At 48.3% G+C, this 20,664-nt stretch overlaps 2 protein-coding genes across 3 annotated transcripts in view; both read left to right on the forward strand.

Moving 5' to 3' along the window:
• The window catches only part of B3GALT5 (beta-1,3-galactosyltransferase 5), a 60,359-nt gene extending 47,662 nt beyond the window's left edge, over positions 1-12,697 (forward strand). For both annotated transcript variants that reach the window (XM_063803641.1, XM_016938553.4), the window contains one exon: positions 90-12,697. In XM_063803641.1, the coding sequence (XP_063659711.1) occupies positions 90-1,022 (933 nt within the window). In that variant the 3' untranslated portion in view covers positions 1,023-12,697. The remainder of the gene's footprint in view (positions 1-89) is intronic.
• The window catches only part of IGSF5 (immunoglobulin superfamily member 5), a 246,295-nt gene that overhangs the window by 104,187 nt on the left and 121,444 nt on the right, over positions 1-20,664 (forward strand). The gene's annotated exons all lie outside the window — the stretch shown is intronic.

The raw sequence follows: 20,664 nt of genomic DNA on the forward strand, positions 1-20,664 counted from the left end.
GGTCTCCTCTCCCACCTCAGCCTCCTAGCATAAAACTAGACACATCCTCATGCTTTTGAGGTCTAATCATTGGATTTTGTTCCTTTCAGATGGCTTTCCCGAAGATGAGATTGATGTATGTTTGCCTTCTGGTTCTGGGGGCTCTTTGTGTGTATTTTAGCATGTACAGTCTGAATCTTTTCAAAGAACAGTCCTTTGTTTACAAGAAAGACGGGAACTTCCTTAAGCTCCCAGATACAGACTGCAGGCAGACACCTCCCTTCCTCGTCCTGCTGGTGACCTCATCCCACAGACAGTTGGCTGAGCGCATGGCCATCCGGCAGACGTGGGGGAAAGAGAGGACGGTGAAGGGAAAGCAGCTGAAGACATTCTTCCTCCTGGGGACCACCAGCAGTGCAGCGGAAACGAAAGAGGTGGACCAGGAGAGCCAGCGACACGGGGACATCATCCAGAAGGATTTCCTGGACGTCTATTACAATCTGACCCTGAAGACCATGATGGGCATAGAATGGGTCCATCGCTTTTGTCCTCAGGCGGCGTTTGTGATGAAAACAGACTCAGACATGTTCATCAATGTTGACTATCTGACTGAACTGCTTCTGAAGAAAAACAGAACAACCAGGTTTTTCACTGGCTTCTTGAAACTCAATGAGTTTCCCATCAGGCAGCCATTCAGTAAGTGGTTTGTCAGTAAATCTGAATATCCGTGGGACAGGTACCCGCCATTCTGCTCCGGCACCGGCTACGTGTTTTCCGGCGACGTGGCGAGTCAGGTGTACAATGTCTCCGAGAGCGTCCCATACATTAAACTGGAAGACGTGTTTGTGGGGCTCTGCCTCGAAAGGCTGAACATCAGATTGGAGGAGCTCCACTCCCAGCCGACCTTTTTCCCAGGGGGCTTACGCTTCTCCGTATGCCGCTTCAGGAGGATCGTGGCCTGCCACTTCATCAAGCCTCGGACTCTCTTGGACTACTGGCAGGCTCTAGAGAATTCCCGGGGGGAAGATTGTCCGCCTATCTGAGGGGAGCCCAGAGGCACATCCGGACAAGTTTCAGATAACCCGTGGGGATAGTTTTTGCAAGATTTTGGAAGAGGGGGCGGGACAGAGGATGCTGTTCTTCAGTGCTGAAATCCACGCCAGAATGTCGGTGTTCATGAAGCCACTGATTAGTTCCCACTTGGTGCCCCAGGCAATAATAGGCCCCGTCTCTTGGGCACGCACACTCTTCATACTAAGTGTTTGACATACACCTGGATTTTCGCATTTCAGGGGTCAGTATCCTATGACATGATGGGTGTTACCATCCCAATTTTACAGGCAAGGAAACAGCAGCTGCGAGAGGTACAGAAACTTGTCCCAAGGCTCACAGCCAGTAGACATAGGAGCAGGAATGAACATCGAGCACTGTCAGAATCTGGTGGGCAGCCCCTGACTTGAACCCCACGTGCTGCCTCCCTTAGGAGGGGACACTGATGTTGAGGTCTCGGAGCCGGCATCCTTCCATCCCTGTCGAGTCCCCTCCACCTCAGCTCTCAGTCCTTGTGCTTTTTGGAGCTAAGCCTGGGATGACCAAATTCACCCCAGCTCCTTCATTCACAGGGCTGGATGTAGCTGGGATTGAGTCCATGTTATCGGCTCGGTACTCAACACAACCCAAGTTTCATCCCAGGAAATGTCCCCGCAGTGGACTCAGCTCACATGCTGAGGAACACCCAGCTCTGGACAGAGTTCTTATAAATGTATAAATTAGGCTCAGAAACCACTGCATTCTGACCTGCTGTACAGACTGCCCACACTACTGACCTGCCTAGCGAGCAGGACGTCACTTCTGAGCCATCTGCTGCTCTCTCGTTTCATCACCCCAACTGTCCCTTGTTTTTGATCAATGGGGACCAGCCACTGCCCCAGGAGCACTTTAGGGCTCTCAGTTCAAACTGAAGGACAGTTGAACTCAGACGTGGTTCATGTGGGATTCTGGGAGCTTTCTGGGAATTCAGTTGGAGTCAAGTCAGGATGCTCTCAAGGACCCCTCGGGCTCAGAGCCCTAAAGTGGGCCCTGGTGAAGCAGGGTGGTCCTGCGTCCACTTCCCAAGCCTGAGCCAAGCTCATCTTCATTGAATGTCTCATTTGGCCGAGGAACAACTGAACTTTGTGGTTTGCTGTTTAGCCTTCAGTTTGCTCCGCTGCCTCCTACCCAGAGGTTTGTGCGAGCCTGTGTTGCAGGGTTGTATAAAACCAAGCTACTTCGTTGGTTTTGCCCAGTCAGCCACGGTCACGTGACATGCAAAGTAATCTTGCTCCTAATTATAGAAATGATTTTTTTTTTATTTTTTACTTTACCAGACTTTACTTTGTACTCAGAGAAGAGGCCTCACATGGCCGTGTCACATATAAATGTTGGACTAAACTCTTACTTGAACTCAGGAAAAGTTACTTGCTGCAAAATGGTTTTTGACCATGTTCAATTGCAAAAGTACGTCTGATATCCTATTTTGCATACCATTTCTTGTGTTTGGATTAAGCTGCTGCTTTGTAGATGTGTTTCCTCATCCTGGCTGCTCTGAACGCACTGGGTCATGTTCAGAAAAGCCTCCTTCTCAGGTGGAAAAAATCAGGGACTGAGCTTGTCTTTTGAAGCCCAAATTTAAGAGCCACGCCTCTCGGTTCCATAGGATGGGCTGCCTCTCATTCTGAAGATGACTGTGCTTTGAGGGAAAAGTCGTCTGTTTGGCAGTAGGCCTGCGTCTGTGTTTCGTGGTCTACCTTGTCAGGTGTGTGTCTGGGTGGCCACTGGTCTCAGTCGGCGAGGCCGGTCCAGCTGCTGCCTCTGTGTGACTGGCTTTGGGTCTGGCCTTCACAGCATCAGCTCACAGCCCACAGCTCCAGGGACAAATGAGGACAGGCGTGGGCTCTCCCTACTGCTTCTGTGTGTTCTTAAAGGATTTTCTTTGAGACCCATTATTTTCCCCATTGTTTCCCCTCCCCTCCCCTCCCCTCCCATCCCCTTCCCTCTTCTTTTCTTTTCTTTTTTTCTGACAGGGTCTCACCCTGTCACCCAAGCTGGAGCGTAGTGGCCTGATCTCGCTGCAGCCTTGAACTCAACGAGCCTCAAACGAGCCTCCTGCCTCAGCCAGTGGGTAGTTGGGATTACAGGTGTGCATTTCTTTATACAGTGAATAATTCTTTTTCTTGAGGAAAAAACATTATTTCATGAATCTAGAACTTGAAGGAACCTTAGAGCTCATTCAATCCTGCCTCCTTTTTTATGTGGGATGCAGACGAGGCTCAGAGAGACCTAACAACTTGCCCAGGACCTTCCCAGCTTGTTTGTTGCAGAAGGAGGGTTCCAGCTCAGCGTGGGTTTCCTGGTGCTGTCTTGTCTGGACGTGAGAGTGAGAAACGATGTGAAAGCATGAGTGACGAGGCCAAGCAGTGCTTCCCCAGGAACACCCAGCGCTAGCTCCAGAGTGGGACTGGAGAGGTCCAGGTTGGCCGGGCCGGGGCTTCACCGCAGGCACCCAGAGAGGAAGGATTCCGATGGGCAGGTGCTGAGCTAGGGGCTGTGTAGGTATTGCCTCATCTACATGCTCTCAGTGAGTTTTCCGGGGGCAGAGACCTGCAGTTGCTCAGGTTTACAGATTAGGAAACTGAGGCAGAGAGAGAGAGGGTGAACAACTCATTCAAGGTTACATGGGTGAAAAGTGGTGGAAACAGGGTGACCCTAAGCTGCCCTGTGGCCTCCCCAGCCACTTGCTGACGGAGCTGCGGGAGCACATTGCAGTGGCTGCCCCCACTGCCTCTCTGGGCCGCCTCCTCAGACTCCCCCAACCATGCACGCCTACCCCCAGCCCCCAAACCTCTGTACTCTGCCTTCTACTGTGACTGTGGCAGAAGCCACTTGGCCCCCGTGGTGCCAGAACCCCTGGTATTGGACTGACTCCAGCTCTTCTTCCACAGCTCCTGATGTGGCCTCACTCTCGTCCTGCCACCTGCTGTCCCCTCTGCTGGATCACCCCATAAGCGCACAGACACGCTGCCATTTTCCACCTGACCAGAAATGACCACCACCTTCCCCGACCCCTTCCCTGACCCCCTTCCCCGTCCCGCTGCCCCATCCTGTTGCGTTTCTGGTGGAACCCCGCACGAGAGTTTTACTTGTCTGTTGCCTCGTCCTAATCCTTCCCTTCTTTCCCAAATGCCGTCTCATCAGACTTCTGCACCCCCACTCCACCCACATGTCCCTTCTCAGGGCACCCACGACCCCCTGTGGCCAGGTTCTGTGGGCGGTTCTTGTTCTCCTCCTGCTTGACGTGGCGAGTCCTCATCACCAGCTTCCAGGACACCGGGTGCTCTTGGTCTCCCTCCTCCTTGCTGCTCGCCTGTTCCATCTCCCCTGCTTGCTCCTTCTCTTTGCTCTGACCGTGTCATGCTGGAGGATCCTGGGCTCTGCCTGGGGCCCCCTTTCTTCCCTGGTTATGCCCAGTCCTCCGAGGGGCCCACCTTGTCTCATGGCTTTAAATATGTTGATGATGTTTCCATTTATCTCCAACCTAGAACTCTTTCTTGCTCTTCAATCCACTGCCTGCCTGATTTCCCATAGTGAACAATCCAACACTGACCTTCTGGTTAACTGCCCCACATCCAGCCCATCTGCAGCCATTCCCGTCTCAGGTAATGGCCACTCCATCTTCCTGCAGCTCAAGTGGGAAGCCCTGGAGCCATTCCGACTCCTCTCCCATCTGGTGCATCAGGAAAGACTGTGGGAACTACCTTCAAATTCTCTCCAGGAGCCAACCACCTCCTGCCCCTCCACTGCGACCACCCTTGTTCAAGCCTGCATTGCCTCTCACCTGCATTCGTGCAGCTACCTCCAGACCCTCCCTCAGCTTCCATTATTGCATCCTTTGGTCTCTTCCCGGCAGCATCCAGAGTGATCCTTTGAAAATCTCATTTCTCTGCTCAAAACCCTCCTGAGGTTTCCCATCACCAAGGATATTAAGGATAAAAACCACATCCTTCATACCATTGTCTACCTGTGATTCCCTAATCGTGTCCCTTTGCTCACTCCCTCTGGCCTCTTGCTGTTCGCTGAACAGCAGTCTGTTCCAGCCACAGCAGCCCCTTTGCCCTTATGTGCCCATCCCCGTCGGCCTTGGCGCTGGCTGTCCTCTCTGCTGGGAGTGCCCTTTCTTCAGATGCTCTCATGCTTCGCTCCTTTGCCTTGTTGACATTTGGTCAATGTCACCTTCTCAGTGAGGCCTACCCTGACCTCCCTGTAGGAAAATGCAACTCACCTCACTCCCATGCCCCATACCTTATATTGTTTTCCTTGCACTTACCAATTTCTAACAAAGCATGTAATATCTGTTTATTATAACTTATCTATATTTTATGGTTTATGTTTCACGCAACTTGAATGTAACTTTGTGTAGGCCGTGGGTCTTTCTCTGTTCCCTTCACTGACGCACCGTGGATTCTTAGCATGGTCCCAGCACATAGTAGATGCTCAATAAACATTTGTTGAGTGGAACTGAATGTATTGGTATGGTAGGTGGGTTTTAGAAGGAAATGGGTGAACCAGGACTGAAAAAAAAAGAAATATTTTTCAAAGTAAGCCAACACTGTGGTTTCACATGAGTCAGTAAGTAGGAAATGGGTGCGACTCTGTAACCTGAAAACCTAGAAATGCTCCACAGCCATGCTCTTCACCCCTTTTCTTCCAAAACGGAAAACCTCACACAATGCAGGGTGGACAGAATCACACGGTGCAGTCTGTGTGCCTGTCCTCCAGCCCGACACCTGGCCAGTCCTGTCTCATCTACACTGTCATGCTAACTCTTGTTTTTGTTTGTTTGTTTTTGGGACAGAGTCTCACTCTGTCACCTAGGCTGAAGTGCAGTGGTGCAGTCTTGGATCACTGCAACCTCCACCTCCTGGGTTCTTGTGCCTCAGCCTCCCGAGTAGCTAGGATTATAGGCATGCACCACCAACCAGCTAATTTTTGTATTGTTAGTAGAGACGGGGTTTCACCATGTTGGCCAGGCTGGTCTTGAACTCCTGACCTTGGGTAATCTACCTGCCTCAGCCTCCCAGAGTGCTGGGATTATAGGTGTGAGCCACCACACCCAGCCATGTTTCAAGAATTTGTGCTTCGGCTCAGCATTTAGTGGCAGTGGGAAGACCAGACCTCCTGACCCTTCAGCCTGCTGGCATCCACCATGCCTTTAAAAAAAAACAAAACCCTAAATGTATTTAATTCCTGCTCCTCTTCAAACACACCATTGTAACCACATAATACACTGTGTGAAAAGAGAGGAAAGAAAAATCCAAGTCAACAATAACTTGCCAGGCCTTCTTTCCTTGAGCCCCATATCCCACGCCCGCCGTGCTAACCTCTGGCTTGCCGCCCACACCTGTCTGGATTCATCCCGACTCGAGCCACCTCCTCCTAACTGGTCCCACGGGCCTGTCCCTTCCACTTTCCAATCTGTCCTCCACTTGACATTTGGAGTAATTTTTTAAAACAGCAAATCTGATTAGGAAACTCAGAGGCCCAGGGAAGCCAGTGACTTGCCCTCTGGCACCCTGTCCTGAGGGTAGAGCTTCCTGGCACAGGGTCAGTGAGCCCCGAGGCCACCTCCCTGCAGGCTGCAGGAGGGTGAGCGTGGTCAAGAGCAGCAATTATCATTGCTTCAAGTGTCATTGCCTATTTAATGAGCTTCACAGTGCCCTCAATTTGCTAAGTTAACTTTGGCCACGCCGTCCATGAGAGGTCTGACTGGTGATTTCCAACTCCCGCTGGGCACCAGGTGCTGCACCGGTTATCCCAAAAGGCTGGCACAGAGGGCTGAAATGGACTTGGAAAGCGAAATTAATTTTCATGTGAGTTTTTGATCCCCTTGAGTGTGGTTATTTTTGTGCAAAAAATTATCCCGATGTTTACTTTGGTTTCATAAGTAATTTATTAAAATTCCTTCCTAAGCGTTAAATTTCAGCTAACAAATATGAGAAGGGCCCCTGGGAATGGTAAGAACAAGGAAGCATTGTGTGTGTGTGTGTGTGTGCACACCCCAAGGGTGTGCAGCTAGAATAGCTAGAAGTGCAGAATGTGGATTCCATCCGCTCTTTAGGGCACAGCTAGCCCTGTGCACCTGTAGAAACTGTACTGACGTACAGCCTTGCAGAGCCTCCAGCTTCCATGGTGGCAGGAGCCATGGAAAATAGAGACCCACCCGGTAAGGAGGTAACTGGGACACCAGGTTACTGTCTACCTGGTGGGGAAGCTGGGGAAAAGGGCCTATGGGAGGATGCTAACTGGGGAAGAGGAGACCTTGCTTCCAGGGCTGGGCGACCCACTTACGGAGGCCCCATTCCGTTTACATCTCCGCTGAAGCCTCCGCCTCTGGGTTCCAGCCCTGGCTTTGCAATTTGCTAGCTGTGGCCCCAGGTGGTCATTCTCTCTGCACCTCAGTCTCTGCATCTCTATAAAATGGGATGATAATAGTGTTCACCTCAGAAGGTTGTCAGAGGTGTGGAAATTAAGATAATTCACATTGAGTTCTTGGCACGGCTGTGCCTAGCACTGGGTGCAGGCTGAATGCATGGGCTGCTATCGCGATGTTGTATCTAATGGCCTGCAGTGGTTGCTTAGCAGCAATGGGTTTGCTTGGTTATTTCCTGATTTGGGGTAAATAGATCCAGAGACCAAGGCTCCATGTTATCCCCAGCACCGGGCTGACCCCAAGTACCAGAGAGGTCTCCATGGCCCCAGGCTGCAGAGGACCCAGGTTACAACTTGCTCAAGTAGACCCAGGGTCTAGGCTTATCCTAGTAGATCTTGGTACCAGGCCAGCCTCTGTGACCTGAGACTACAAGACCACCATTGCAGACCCAGGCTCTAAGCTAGCCTCTGCAAACTCAGGATATATATTCCAAATATCCCTGATTTGGGGGGAAAGGTCTGTGTGTGATTTGCAGAGTAACGATATGAAGAAGGAGGTCTTGTTAAGATGGCGTGGTGTGGAGTGCCCAGGTGTGAAATGGTTGTCTCAATGGAAGTTGTAGACTCCTCCTCCCATGACATCATCCTCACACGTGCTCAGTGTTAGGCATTTTCTCCCCCTCCTGCTCTGAATCAATGCGAGTGAGATATGCATGCGGGAGGGACAAGCTTGCATGGCACCCAGCTGTGGTACATTTAGAACTCGGCCTCAGCCCTCCAGTGTGACCTTGGGCATACCCTTCACCCCCGGGCTCTGTTCGCTGGGGCAGGGTCTGCGCTCTGGAGTCAGGCTGCCTGGGTTTGAATTTTACCTTCCTCGCCAAGTCCCTTGAGAGGCAAGTTACTTATCTTCTCATCGTCTCAGTTTTGTTATCTGAAGAATGGGACCATAGTAGTTCCCCCCTCATGGGATGATCATGTGGGTTAAATGAGAGGATGAGTATAAATTGCTCAACATCCCATGGTAGGTGCTCAAGAAATGCAGGTGCTTATGACTATAGTCAGTGGGCTGTGAATTTTGGTGGATTCTATGGTGGTGTATACAGCACTATCTATCAGTGTACCTGTCAGTGTCTGGTGATCTCTGTGCAAATCAAAAACTCTTCAAATTGAGTCTGTAGGGCTTTGTTTCAGCTCTTGTTCTTTTTCTTCATTTGAATCTTTCCTGGAACTCTTGGAGAAGTTCTTCTGTTCATGGCATTCTTCACAATCAGAGCACTGTGTTCTTGACCCTCTTAATTCAGAATATGTGAAAATCTGAATGAGGTAAAAGAAGTTGGAGCTGGAAGATGCCTTAGAAATTATCTACAGTATTTTTTTTTTTTAAGATAAAACCTTCCTTTTACAGTTAGGAAAGCCAAAGCTCAGAAAAATGGAGTGACTTTGCTAAGTCCTTCAGTGAGTGGCACATCCAGGATTAACAGCTGGCATCAGAAATCCCATGTCAGACATTCATTCTTTTATTTATTCATCTGTTGAGTGTTCAGTGCTTTGACCGGGCATCCTGAATGAGGGTCAAGCTGAGGTTCGAGGCCATGGGTTTTGCAAACAGAGCTTTCACTGGGTAAATACACAATGCTGAGAAGATTATCAGGGGCACCTGATCCCTTGACAGCTGAATAAAGAAGCGTTCCAGTGCCTTCTCTGTGGGCATCGTAAGCCATGTCCATCCATACCTGCTGTTTCACTGAAACCCCACAGCAGCCTCTGGAGGGCACCATTCTTATAATTATGCCCCTGGATTTAAGAGGAGGAAACTGAGGGGCAGGTGACTCAGTGACTTCCCCGGGGGCTCAGACGTGGTGGAGACACAGGCCCTCAGCCTCCAAATGCTGCCTCCTGCGAGCAGCCTTGCTTTTCTCCACTTGGCACAGTGGTGAGTCCTCCGATGTATCTGCTTTCACAGGAAGCTTGGGACCAGCCCTGCCCAAGGAGTGTGCCATCTGACCCCTTTTCCTGTCTTCTGCCACTTTTTTTTTTCCAAGTGTTGACATGAGTTTCAGTCTGCCCCTTCCTGGGTCTGTTTGACCTCCTGGGATTCGGCGCTTAGTTATCTGTGTCATTCCCAAGGACCTCCTGTTTAGCTGGATCCCCTGACCTGTCCTGCCCTGGCCAGCCCTCTCTTGAGGTCACTCAAGTGTCCAGGTGGCAGCCCAAACAAATGTCTGGCTTCAGAAAATAAACTCTTCAGTCCAGCCCGCTTTCCCTGTCTCCCTATCTAATGCCCTTGCAAAACAAGCCCCGGGGTGCCACACTCAGACTGTGTGTGTGTGTGTGTGTGTGTGTGTGTGTTTGTCTATGAGAGAGAGAGAGACAGACAGACAGATCCGAGGCTCTAATTAGAGATACCATGCTCAGTGGAAGCTGGTTCTGAACAATGTTAACTGCCCCACCCGTGTCCATGAAGGGCAGTGGAAGAGCAAGGGGCGGTTTAATTACCTGGGATATAAAACAGCAGGCACTCCCACTGCCCTCCTCAGCTGTTGGGGTGGCAGGGTGGAGTTGAGGGCCTCACTCGTTTTCACCTTTGCACAATCAGTCACACATTTGTTATATGACAGCTATGTGCCACACACCCATGTTCAGTAAGGTGGAAGCCAGCTGCAGGCGTGGTCCACAGTTCCAGACATCTCTGAAGGATGTGACACCAACTTTCAGGCAGAACATTTAGAAAGAGTGAAATAAAGTGAAACAGATCAACCAGCCTATTGAGTATCTACATGTTTTTTTTACAGGCAAGAACTGAGGAGGCAATACTATTTAGAATCCTTGATAAACAGTTCCAAAAGAAAAAAAAAACAGGCTTTGGTGACTCTCATGGGCCCTCCATGCCAAGAGTCTGTGGCTCTGTGATATATTAAATCAGGCTTGTTAATTATTTAATCTAACAGCTGCCATGCACCCTCATTTTAAAAACAGATGAGGCAATGTTTACATTTTCTCCATGTCCTCCATTTGGAAGTGTCTTAGTTTGTTTTGTGTTGCTGTAACAGAATACCACAGACTGGGCAATTTATAGACAATAGAAATTAATCTGGCTCATGGTTCTAGAGGCTAGGAAGTCCAAGAGCTTGGCATTGGCCTCTGGTGAGGGCCTTCATGCTGTGTCATTGTGGGCAAAAGAGCAAAACTTGCTTTGATAAAATCACTCTTGGCAATAACTGACCCTCCTCTTATAATAACATTAATTCATTCATGACAGCAGAACCCTCCTGACCCAGTCACCTCTTAAAAGGTCCCACCTCTCAATGCTGTTGCACTGGGGATTAAGTTTCCTTACACATGCACTTTGGGGGACACATTCAAACTGTAGCAGGAAGTATTTGCTTTCTCATAACATTTTTTTAAATTAATTAATTTTCAGCGTTTGTTATATCAGAATGGACATTATAGCAATTTCCATGGCTGTGTCGCTCCTGGCAGATTTTAAAGTTCTTCCAGCCTGATTCCTCTCTCTGTTTGGGTCTCTGGCATGGTGCCTGCTGGAGAGTAGATACTTGATAATTATCTATTGGGTTCTCAGGGGATCTCTCAAAGGTGGTATTCAGGCACCCACAAGACAACTCCCATCACAAGAAAGAATGGTGGCCTGGGAGTGAGCTGTAAGGTTCCTTCAAACATCAGTTCCTGAAGCCTCTTTTATTCATTATTGTTGGGACTTGTTTTTATTTCTGTTTCATTCTACGTGACCCCAAAATCTGTATGTGAACACTAGGAACTTTATCATGGGCTGAGGTGTATTTGAAGTAAACTCTTAACTATGTCTCTGGGATATGAAAGGTGCTTACATTCTCTGTTGGGAATGTAGAGAGAAGGATTTGCAGCGTGTGGCCCCTGGGAATGTAGAGGCATGAATTTCTGTCTGTTTTCCTGCTGTTGAAATCTGAGTGCTAGGAACGGACCTCTTGTTCTCAGATTGGCCTTGAAGCTGAGGGGAACCTGTCCACCCTCTGCACAGGGCAAAGAGCCACGCCAACAGGAGGAAGTTGGAGTGCATCCTGGCACCTGCCAATCGGAAGACTGACAAACAAAAAATTAGTTTTTAATTAATTTAAAAAATGATCTTCCTACTTATCAGACATAATCACTTTTAAATATGAGCAGAAAAACGAACTCCATGGCCAAATGCAACATTTTGTGTCATACTGTTTCACGTCATCTCTTCTACCTCCATTCACTGGTCAAAGAAGCGCAGAGTTAAGTTGGCCAGTGTGGCGTGGACACAGCCAGGCTCAGACCCTCCTGCCAGTGAAGCCAGCGTGAGGTCTGTTGGCTCAGGGGTCCAGTCCCTGGGTCCCCGAAGAGGTAAACCAAAGACATAGTGATACTTGGTTCAGTTCGGCTCCAGAGAGTATCAGATGGGAAATAGATGACTTGTTTTACCTGGTCAAATAAGACATCACTAAAATCTACCATGACTGGAAATTACTTAATGCAACCAGAGGAGACTTTGCGGTCAAATTTTGCTTTTCCTAAAAGACACGAAATTAAATTTACATGTCACTGAATGCTATTTGAAACTGTCATTTCCTTGTATATTAGGGGGATCTGCTAGACTCTTATGTCATCGTATTTTGGAAATGGGTATATGTCCTTATTATTGGTTAATAATCATTTATTTTTAATGAAAATTAAATTATGAAAATAATGCACTTAACTAGGTGAGTTTTAGGTTGTCGATTGATGTGATAATTCACTCTTCCCGAAAATTTGGCAAGGTAATGGTCTGAATCGGACAATCCTTTTGTTTTTACATTGATGTTTTCTATATTTATTTTGTACCTGGAAAAATATTTTTAAAATTTATTTTGATTTTATATGTGTAGAAAAATGTACTGAACAATGTTGACATGCTTATTTTTTTAAGAGATGGGTACTTCTTGTTCCCCTTGGATTTCAGAAGCAAAGCAATGGGACCCTACGCTTCAGAGTCTTAATGGGGTGGGGCAGTGTCCATTGAGGTGTCCTGTCGGGAATGACAAATCCAGGGCAGATTATGAGGCAGGCATCTTTTGGAGTTCTTCTCTCAGGTATATTTTAACTAAAAGCTATCATTTAAATTGAAGAAATCAAGTCTTGTGAATTGATACGATTGTACTTCTAGAGTCTTTGATGATAAGTTGTCTTTGCGGTACAGATTGGCTCCTCGATCTTTCAAAGTGTCATTTAAATGGAAATAAATGTCTGAAACAGATGTGTGTTTCTGACTTAATCATGCATGGGTCACCGTTCCTGCAGTACTGCAGGCCTGGAAATCTCTGCCCACCGATGCTCCTGGCAGGCTGCATCCAGGGCCCGCTCAGAAACGAATCTGGAGTTGGAGGCGGCAGGGAGGGAGGGGTGCAGCACTGTGTGTGGGGAAGTGGTGGATCCTGAAGGTGGGCGGGGGGTGGTGCAGCTTCAGAGGATGAGGGTCCCTCCTGCTCCCTCCCCACCAGCCGGCCTTGCCATCCCCCTGTGGCAAGGTGGGGGCTGTCCTTGGACGCTTGAAGGCTGGTCCTTTCTCGCTGGCTGCTCCCTCCTCCGGGACTCCATGCCCACCATCATCTCCTCTCCCACAATGGCCACTCCTCCCTTCCAGAACCTTCCTCAGCACACAAGCCTGCTCTCACTGCCCACTCAAAGATGACTTGCTGGACTTTCCCCTTTTCTAGTAGTGCCTTTCTCTCTCTTTTTTCCCTTAAGGCTAAAGCTCCTCCCAAGAGTGGCCTTCCCCTCTGCTGCCACCTCAGCTCCCCTCTCCTTTCCCCCACCACGGCCCTGAATTAGCTGTTGCGGCCGCACCAGCACTTGGGTTGGGTCAGCACCGTGTCACTCTGGGCGCTTGCCTGGCCAGGTCTTGGCAATGCCCGGCACTGGAGCCTGCCCTGCTCCCTCCCGCACCCTCCTGGCTCCAAGACATCTCAGCCTGTTGCCTTTCCTCCCCTCCCAGCAGCTCCCTCCACTCTTTTTGGCTCACTCCACCTCCTTGTCCCGCCCTCTCATGGTGGAGGGCCCTGGCTGAGACCCCAGGCCTCCCGCTCGCCATCAGTACTGCCTGCCAGTCAGAGCACCTGTCTCCCCATGTGTTCGTTTGTCTTAGGGCCGTGGAAACAGAACACAAGCCATCCAGCTGGAAAGAAACGCAACAGGTGTTTCTCTTCCCATCGTCTTGGAGGCCAGGTGTCCAAGATAAAGGTGTCGTCAGGGCTGGCTCCTCCTGAGGCCTCTCTCCTTGGAGTATGGATGACGCCTTCCTCCTGTCTCTGCACATGGCCTCTCCTTTGTGTGTGTCTGTCTCCATTTCCTTTTATATTTTATAAGGACACCAGTCACATTGGATCTGGGCCCACCCTCTTGACCTCATTTTAACTTGATTACCTCTTTAGAGACCCCGTCTCTGGCTACTGGAGGTTGGAACATCAGCAGATGAATTTTTTTGACAGGGGTCATGATTCAACCTGTAACATCATGGGTTTTAATTCCATCTCTATGTTGATGGCTCCCAAATATGGGTCATGACCTCTGACTTTTCACTGAACCCCAAACCCAGATATCCCACTTCCTGTTCAGCAGCATCACTTTGATGTAAAATGGGCAAAGCTGAACTCTCACTTTTCCCCTTCAGACTGGCCTCTCTGCTATCTCAGTATTTCTGCTGCCAGTGCCTCAAGCTCAGGAGTTTGCTTTGGCTCCTGTCTTTCCTGAACATCCTGCAGCAGCAGGTCCCAAGCCTCCTCAGGGGAGAAGAGCCTAAATCGGGCCATTTTCACTGCCCTCAGCCCCCCACCCAGGCCGCTGTCATCCGTCACCTACACTTCCGTGGGGGTCTCCCAGTGAGCTCCCTGTGCGTTCTTTGACGTGTGTGGCCTCATCTGCACAGAGTGGTCTCTGAAATGCATGAATAAGATCGTGGACCACTGGTGCTCATTGTTCTAGAAGTTTTTATTTACCTTCAATGTGACTGTGAAGTCCTTACCGTGACTCACAAGATGACCTCTGGCTCCTGAATGCCCCGGCAACTCCCCACCACGCCCTGCCTTTCACCCCTGGGCCAGCACACGGTCCTTGCACTTTCCTCCAGCCAGCCCAGCCCCTTCGGCCCCGTCACTGTCATGTGTTTCCCCAGGACCTTCCCGTGGGTGCCTCTCATGCCATAACAGGGCACCACAGACGAGTCGGCTTCAACAACAGACCTCGATTCTCTCACAGTTCTGGAGGCTGGAGTCCCAGATCAAGCCGTCACAGGGCTGGTTCCTCCTGAGACCCCTCTCCTGGGCTTGCAGATGACATCTTCCCCTTGTGTCCTCATGGGGCCATCTTTCTTTGTCTGTGTCCTCATCTCCTCTCCTTACAAGGACACCTGTCTGATAGGGTCAGGGCCCAACCTGACGACCTCATTTTACCTTGATTACTTCTTTAAATGCCCGATGTCCAAATACAGTCACATTCTGAGGTGCTGGGGGTCAGGACTTCAACATATGGATCTTGGGGGGGATTCAATTCCACTGCTAACAGCCCCCCCTCCTCTGTGAGTACTTCTTGCACCCTCGCCTTGTTCCTTCAGTGTGCTCTATTTTCTTCATGTCACTCATCCCTGCCCACATTTTACTGGACACTTATGCATCTCTTGTCTCTCCCTATGGACTGTAAGCTCCATGAGTGCAAACACTGCCTTCCTGCCCACACTCCACGGCATTTACACGGCATTTACAGCGGCGCCTCCCACCCAGCAATCCGTTTTTCTGAACAAATGGATGAGCCTGTGGTTTGAAGGACTTGAGTCTGAGAGCGTTTGACTTTAGGAGCTGGAGGGTGGGTCTGTGACTGCACTGGCGAGGACTACCTGGTGGAGGGGCTGCTGAGTGGGCCCCAGCCAGGAGAGGGTGTAAGGAAAGAGAGCAGCGGTACCTGCCTCCCGTCACGCAGTGTCTTGGAAGAATGAATGTGGGGACGTATTTCATTTCATGCCATTTGAATAGCTACTAGAATTATCCCCACTTTACAACAGACACAAGTGGCCTGCATTAGATTATTAAGGACGCCAAAGGAGAAATAAACCGTGACATCAGCCATTCCCTCTACATGGCCTGATGACTTTCTCTAGCCATACAGCATAATGATCGAACAAAGAAATGCCCTCATTGTCATGAGGTCCTTATGCAATTGTGCTATCCTGTGAAGAACCACCAGGTAGGTACAGGAAGGAATCACTTTGGCAGAAAACCGCAAGACAACACACTTCTGACTGTCTTTAGGATTCTAGGTAATTGCGGTTTGCATGTTCAGACTTACAGCGCCTCTGAACCACGACAAAACATTCTTTTCGTCAGGCATCCGTGGCCAGGAACATTGTCTCTGGCAGGCCTCTCCCAGCTCTCGGATGACAGATGCGTCTGTTTATTCTCTGGTTGTTTGAACAGTGCTGCGGCCCTGCAGGCTTTTCTGGGGCACTGTCCTTTGTCAGTGCAGATGGAGACTGGAGCTCAACAATTAGATTCCCTTCAGTGATGAGAACCTGGCTGCACTTCAGTTCAGAGAATATTTCTATCAGTGCTTTTAGCAGCGATGCTTTGGGTAACGCTTACTCATCTCAGGAAAGAAACAAGAGCGTCAGACAGGGGAGGGACCCTGGAGATCCCCTGGCCCAACCTCTCTATTGTACAGAGGACAAAAAGCACTCACAGCTGCCTTGTCCACAGGAAACGGTGTCAGAAACAAAGCCTTCCTACTCATGTCTCTGTAATTTTAGCTGTTTCTGGATATTGAATGCCACAATAAATAGCACGTAAGATGTTACATTGAAAAACAAAACCTTGGCCAGGCGCGGTGGCTCACGCCTGTAATCCCAGCACTTGGGAGGCCGAGGCGGGCGGATCACCTGAGGTCAGAAGTTCGAGACCAGCCTGGCCAACATGGTGAAACTCAGTCTCTACCAAAAATACAAAAATTAGCCGGGTATGATGGTGCATGCCTGTGATCCTAGCTACTCGGGAGGCTGAGGCAGAAGAATCACTTAAACCCGGGAGGCGGAGGTTACAGTGAGCTGAGATCGCACCACTGCACTCCAGCCTGGGCAACAGAGTGAGACTCTGTCTCAAAAAAAGAAACAACAACAAAATCCTTTCTGTGTTATTTGCTGATCCTGCCATATGTCAGAGAAGACCGTAGTTAAGACTGTATATAAGAGCAGAGAAAACCATTCTATCCAGAGGCTCAGAAAGTTTACTTTTTTGCCCAAGTCATACAGCTAGAAATTGACCCTGGAGTTTTAACTTCAACTTTACTGCATTAAAGCCTAGAATTCAAAAATAGACCCAAAGGTGTACATCTTAAAGGAGGCACGCTGTAATTCTATGCTCAGACTTCCAGTCGCGTACTGACTGGCACTTGCTAAGCATTCATCAACGCATTTGAGTTGGATGCCTATCATGCATCACAGTTCCTGGTGTCATGAACTTCTTTTCTGTTTAAGAAAGTGGTTTGTAAACAGGCCTTTACAATGCCACGTGATATTGCCGGGTGCAAGTTGGTGCACACAGAGAGGGCACCGACAATGTTTTTTGTTTGTTTGTTTGTTTTTGAGACAGAATCTTGCTCTATCCCCCAGGCTGGAGTGCAATGGTGAGATCTTGGCTCACTTCAATCTCTGCCTCCCAGGTTCAAGCGATTCTCCTGCCTCAGCCTCCCAAGTAGCTGGGACTACAGGCACGTGCCACTGTGCCTGGCTAATTTTTGTACTTTTAGTGGAGACGGGGTTTCGCCATGTTGGCCGGGCTGGTCTCGAACTCCTGACCTCAGATGATCCACCCACCTCGGCCTCCCAAAGTGCTGGGATTAAAGAAATGAGTCACCACCCCGGCCTCCAACAGTGTTCTTGAGAGGCCAGGAAAGCTTTCCAGAGAAAGTGAAGTCTAACCTGAAACCTAAGTAAGACCTAGTCACATGGGAGGAGAAGGGGGCTCCATGGAGAGAGGCCAGCATGTGAAAAGAAGCAAGGGGGTGGGGAGCTGAAGCAGGGGGCTGGGGAAGGCATGAGGTTCAACACAGCAGGAGCACTGAGTCCAAAGTGGTAGGATGCAGAGATGACGCCTGTTATGGACTGAATGTGCCCCTCTCAGATTCATATGTTGAAGCCCTAATCAGTAGTGTAATGGTATTAGGAGATGGGGCCTTTGGGAGGTAATTCAGTTATGGGGGTGGAGCCCTCATAAATGCAATAGGTGCCTTTATAAGAAGAAACACAAGAGAAATGACCTCTCTCCCTGCCATATGAGGACAGGGCAAGAAGGCCAAAAAGGTGACTATCTGCAAACCAGGAAGAGTGGGGACCATGGCATGCTATAGAGAATACTAAGGACACAGGGCAAAAAAATCTGGTGGCAGAAATCCAGGCTGCAAACTGACTATTGGTTTTAGTCTTAGCTCTGGACCTCGCACTTTAAGCAAGAGACTTAGTCTCTCTGAGACTGGGTCTTTACAGATTTTTTTTTTTTAATCAGCAAAATAAAGATAACTATCCTTTCCTTACCATTCACCCAGGGATACTGTTGTCCCATAAAACCACCTGTGCATAAAAAAGAAAAGCATCCCTTTCTTCTGGCTCTTCAGCTGGGTGTCCTTGGGAAGGGGACCTCCTGCATGAGCTTCAGTGATGGCTGCATGAGTTAGCTAATGCTATGTAATGAATTACCACTCCAGTAGCTTAAACCAACATTTATCACTGCAGAATTTCTTTGAGACTCTAGGCATGGTTAGCTGGGTGTCTCTGGCACGGGGTTTTTCACAAGGCTGCAGACAAAGTGTTGGCTGGTGTCTCATCTGAAGGCTTGACTGGGGATGGGTCCTCTTCCCAGCACACTCAGTGTTGTTGGCAGGACTTAGTTCTGTATTAGTTGTCTCTCTCTACCAGAGAGAGACAGCACCAGCAGGAGATGTATTTCTATCCATATCTGTATTTGTAGCTCTACCTCGACGTCTTTATTGCAAGGAATTGGCTTGTGCAATTATAGTTATTGGCCTGACAGGTCTGAAACCCACAGGGCAGGCCATCAGGAAGGGCAGGCTGGAATCCTTTCGATGCTGCAGTCTGCAGGTAGAATTTCTTATTTCTCAAAGGAGCTGCAATTCTGTTTTTTAAGAACTTCTGGTTGATTGGCTTAGGCCCACCCACATTATCCAGGATAACCTCTCTTGTATAAAGTCAACTGATTGTAGATGTTAACCACATCTACAGAATAGCTTCACAGCAACACTTAAGCTAGGGTCATATCAAATCATGGGGACTGTAGCCTGGCCATAAGGACACACCAGCCTGATCATTACAAGTTCGTTTCTTTGCGGTTGTGAAACTGAGGGTCTCAGTTCCTTACTGGCTGTCAACAGAGTCCACGCTCAGTTCCCTGTCAGGTAGCTCCCCACACTCAGCTCACAACACAGCAGGTGGTGAGTCCATGCAAGGCCCATGTCACAATCTTCTGTAGCCTGACCATGTAAGATGCAATGACCTCTTGTTTCTCTTGTTGGATTCTGTTCATTAGAAGTAAATCTCCTGGTCCCACCCCTACTCAGGGGGAGAGGATTGCTTCAGGGCCGTGAGTAGAAGTCTGCAATCACAGTGGCCCTACTCAGTCATTTCTGGGGAAAGTATCTGAGATGATATGTGTGAAATAATTGTGTGAGCCTGTATGTAAATATTAGCTAGAACCACAGGAAATTGTTTATTTTTCACCTACAAAAATGGCTCACCTAATGTAAATGATTATAGTAACATAGGGGACTGAGAGGGCATAAAACGACTTTATAATATTGGGGGGGACCAGGCAAGAATGAAATCTTGGCTAAATGGCAACTAAAACAGACAGAACCTGGGGATAGACGGGGGGGGGGAGAGAGAGAGAGAGAGAGAGAGAAGGAGGTGCTGCTGATCGTAGTAGGTTTGCATTGGGCTTATTTTTCTTTCTATATATTGTCTATCATCTATCTATCTATTATCTATCTATCTATCATCTATCTATCTATCTATCATCTATCTATCTATCATCTATCATCTATCTATCATCTATCTATCATCTACCTATCATCTATCTATCTATCAATCATCTATCTATCATCTATCTATATCTATCATCTATGTATCTATCATCTATCTATCATCTATCTTCATCATCATCATCTATGTGTTATCTATCTTCGTCATCATCTATGTGTTATCTATCTTCATCATCATCATCTATGTGTCATCTATCTATCTGCCTACCAATCTATCTAATCTGTCTTGTCATCTATCATCTATGTATTAATCTATTACGCATTTTGTACTGGTCAGATGCTAGGCTTTATTTGAGCCTACAGTCATGCACCATGTAACAATGTTTTGATCACGATGAACTGCCTATATGATGGTGGTTCCATAAGATTATAATGTAGCTGAAAAATTCCCATGGCCTAGTGACGTCATAGCTGTTGTAACATTGTAGCTCACTGAGTTTGTGGTGATGCTGGTGTAACCTGCTGGGCTGCTGGTTGTATAAAAGTCTAGCACACACAATTATGTAAGATATATAATACTTGATAATGATAATAAACAGCGATATTACTGGTTTATATATTTACTACACTATACTTTTTTTCTCTTAGAGTGTACTCTTTTACTTATATTAAGAAAGGTAACGATAAAACAGCCTCAGGCAGGTCCTTCAGGAGGTATCCAGAAGAAGGCATTGTTATCATTGGAGATGGCAGCTCCATGCCAGTGGGACAAGATGTGCAGGTGGAAGACAGTGATATGGATGATTCTGACCTTGTGTAGGCCTAGGCTAATGTGTATGTTTGAGTCTTCGTTTTTAACAAAAAATTTAAAAAGTAAAAAAGCAAAATTAAAAATTAATAATTTGGGAGGCCAAGGCAGGTAGATCATGAGGTCAGGAGATCAAGACCATCCTGGCTAACACGGTGAAACCCTGTCTCTACTAAAAATACAAAAAATTAGCTGGGTGTGGTGGCATGCGCCTGTAGTCCCAGCTACTCGGGAGGCTGAGGCAGGAGAATTTCTTGAACTCGGGAGTTGGAGGTTGCAGTGAGCCGAGATCGCGCCACTGCACTCCAGCCTGGGTGACAGAGTGAGACTCTGTCTCAAAAAATAAAAAATAAAAAAATAAAAATATAAAAGGCTTATAGAAT

Source organism: Pan troglodytes, chromosome 22, assembly GCF_028858775.2.
Source record: "Pan troglodytes isolate AG18354 chromosome 22, NHGRI_mPanTro3-v2.0_pri, whole genome shotgun sequence".
NCBI classification, from domain to species: domain Eukaryota; kingdom Metazoa; phylum Chordata; class Mammalia; order Primates; family Hominidae; genus Pan; species Pan troglodytes.